The sequence below is a fragment of the Tupaia chinensis genome, unplaced genomic scaffold (assembly GCF_000334495.1).
Source record: "Tupaia chinensis unplaced genomic scaffold, TupChi_1.0 Scaffold000429_1, whole genome shotgun sequence".
In the NCBI taxonomy this organism is placed as follows: domain Eukaryota; kingdom Metazoa; phylum Chordata; class Mammalia; order Scandentia; family Tupaiidae; genus Tupaia; species Tupaia belangeri.
The window spans coordinates 6639216-6642219 of NW_006159934.1; the positions used below are offsets into that span (position 1 = coordinate 6639216).

At 41.4% G+C, this 3004-nt stretch overlaps 1 protein-coding gene across 7 annotated transcripts in view; it reads right to left on the reverse strand.

Annotated features, from left to right (window-relative positions):
* The window catches only part of RABGEF1 (RAB guanine nucleotide exchange factor 1), a 60147-nt gene that overhangs the window by 2564 nt on the left and 54579 nt on the right, over positions 1-3004 (reverse strand). For all 7 annotated transcript variants that reach the window (XM_006155021.3, XM_006155017.3, XM_006155020.3 and 4 more), the window contains exon 8: positions 1523-1779. In XM_006155021.3, the coding sequence (XP_006155083.1) occupies positions 1523-1779 (257 nt within the window). The remainder of the gene's footprint in view (positions 1-1522; positions 1780-3004) is intronic.

Sequence of the window (3004 nt, forward strand, 5' to 3'; positions counted from 1 at the left end):
CTTCTTTCTCTCTCACTCTGTCCTTCTCTGGTCAAATTAAAATAAACAAATAAATAAAGTTATATAAAACAATTATTTTTAAAAAAATAACTGTTAAAAAAAAAGAAAGAAAGAAAATCACACCAGGCACATGTGTGTGTGTGTGTGTGTGTGTCCAAAATCCCAGGAAGAGGATAGAGAGGGGATTGTGACATGGCCATCCCCCCTGGGTGGGTGGGGCGGGAGAGGTATTTTTTAACTTTCCCTCTCACTGTCTCTTTCCAGCAAGTACATGTGCCCTCTGGCAAAAACCTTTAAAAAAAAAAAAAGCAATTTACTCATCTTATAAGAACATACATACCCTCTTAACCTTTCCACACAAGGCTCACACACTACTGTGGAATTGGAATCACTGTGGCCCCTCTGTTGTTTGGAGAGAAGAGGAATTTAAAAATCTAAGATCATTATAGCCTGGCTTAGGTGATGAATACATGGTATTGCCACTAGCAGGAATAGAATATATTAAAAAAGAAAAAACATTTGATGGGGAAGCTGTTTTAGATTTGAACAAATTCTATTTGAGGTACAACATATACAGTGGGAGCTCATTTTGAGATCGAGTTGGTGACAGCGATCTGTGTGTCTCATTGTATAGGGTCTGACAGAGCTCAGTGACTGGAAGAGACAGGGCAGGAAGTGAGGTGCATAGAGGACAGATCCCAGGAAATAACACAATTCAAAAGGAGAGTAGAGGATCCAGAGTCTACCGGGAAAAAAAGAACAACTATGGAAAGGACAAATGGAAGTTCCAGAACAAAGGAGTACTCAAGAGTGTTAAATAAGATGAAGACGTGCCTTCCCAGGGGCTTTTGTAACTAGCAGTATTTTTCCTTATGCCAGCATGGTTCATTGGAATGGTGGAAGTGAAAGCTGGACTCTGAGCCAGACAAGAAGATAAGCAGTGAAGGCCCAAATTACTTAAGGCTGCAGAAGGAGGGTGCTGGAAGCTGCGGGGTGTGGGTGAGCAGTGCCTCCACTGTTGGCAACTACGGCTACCCTGTGACACTTGCTGGTCTTACTTCGTATATCTTTATACCCACCATGTCTCCAGCTCCACATATCTCAGAAATTTCCAAACCGTCTGATCCTCTGTGAATGAAAAACTGAACCTAAAAGGTTTCATTTATGTTAAGAAGTAGGAGTACTCATCTCATCCTGTTTGGGCCACCTAAACTTGTCTGAAGAGTAAACGGTTTGAGCCACCATGTGCCTGGAAGGATGAAAAACAGCAAATACTGGAACAAGTTTCATTATGAGAAAGCGTGTTCCAAAACCTGCCCAATGGCAAACAACACTCCCGAGATGCCTGGAAGTTCAGTTAACAAGCAGCTGAACACTGTGACTGAGGATGATAAGTAATAGGGTCAGGCTTCAAGGGATTAAAAGTACAGAATTTTGAGAATTCTCATGGAAGGAAAGAAAAAAAGAACATCTCTAAAAGAAATGCATTCTTCTGTATGATACCAAGAAACCCAATACTTGCCAGGTTGGTGAAATAGTAGCCATCTTCTCCAGTCATCAGTCGGCTAGGGTGACAGAAGCGGGTGATGTACTGGATGTTGGACTGAAGGCGTGGGGGGTTACCCTTCAAAACGATGTAGATGAGAGTGGGCAAGAAGTCATCCGCTGAAGCTGGCTCATTCTTGGTGATCTTGATGGCATTGAAGATGTGCTTGCTGCACTTGGTGATGCAGGCCAGCTTATCTCGAGGCACTCGCTTTGAATCCATTTCAATAATATCTATAAAGCAGAAAAGATGCTTCCCATGAGAAAATAATCCTATAAGAGCAGCAGCAGAATAACTGCTTTGTTTTTCATCAATTAGGTTACAGAAGTATCCCTTTTCCAGCAGTTTAGTTATGAAAACCTTAAGATCCACCCCCCTCAAAACATGAGTGAGGCACTACACAAGAGGTATGTTCAGAGTGGTGACTGGCAAGGTGGTTAAGATGCTGGATTCCCACGTGGCTGACCACGGTACAAGTCCTGGACCTGGTGGCTTGCTTTCTCACTTTCCCTTTCTCTTTCATTCTCTGATCAAATTAAAAATAATAATAAGTAAAATTAAATACATAAATTTTAAAAGAGGCATGCTCAATGAGGATATTTCTTCTAATCCTCAGATTCTTCAATGGATACTATTATTATCCATTTTATAGATGAGGAAACTGAGGCTCATAGAAGTTAAATGACTTGCCCAAGATCACACAGACAGTAAGTGATGAAGTGGGGGATCTGAAACCTATCTATGTGATTCTAAAGACCATGCTTCTAATCACAAGGGCAAACTGTCCCGCACACTCGATGGAGAAAAAGTTGGTTTAAAAAGTTTTCTTTTTCCCCCTAGGTTTAATTTATTTATTAGAACTCAGTAAGTGCTGATTTTAAAATCAGAGTTTCCATCAAATTAACACTCAATTCAGGGCAAAAATATATTTAAAAACCTAAATCTTAAGGCAGAAGTAAAACATTATAAAATCAGTATATTAATGCAGACTGTAGAATGTCAGAATAAAAGTTTTTTTTTTTTAATTACTTCTGTTCCTCTAATACATTTTTTTTTCTCTATTTTTTTATTTATTTATTTATTTTTTTTGAGAGATTTTCACTGTAGGGCGCGTATGCTCGCCAGACAGACAGAGAGAGACAAAGAGACAGAAAGCGAGAAATCACCCCCCAGGGGGGATGGTCACGCCGCAATCCCTTCTCCTCCATTCTCCTCTCGGGATCTTGGGCACGCACGCACACGCGCCCGGCGTGAGTTTTAAGCCACCGGGTCCGGGACACGAACCACGGTCGACTATGTGGGAATCCAGCGACATAGCCATTACGCTAACTGCTGGTTCCCTGTTCCTCTAATACATTTTAAAACTATTTTTAAAAGTCCCGGGAACCAGCAGTTAGCATAATGGCTATGTCGCTGGACTCCCACGTAGTCGACCGGGGTTCGTGGCCCGGACCCTAC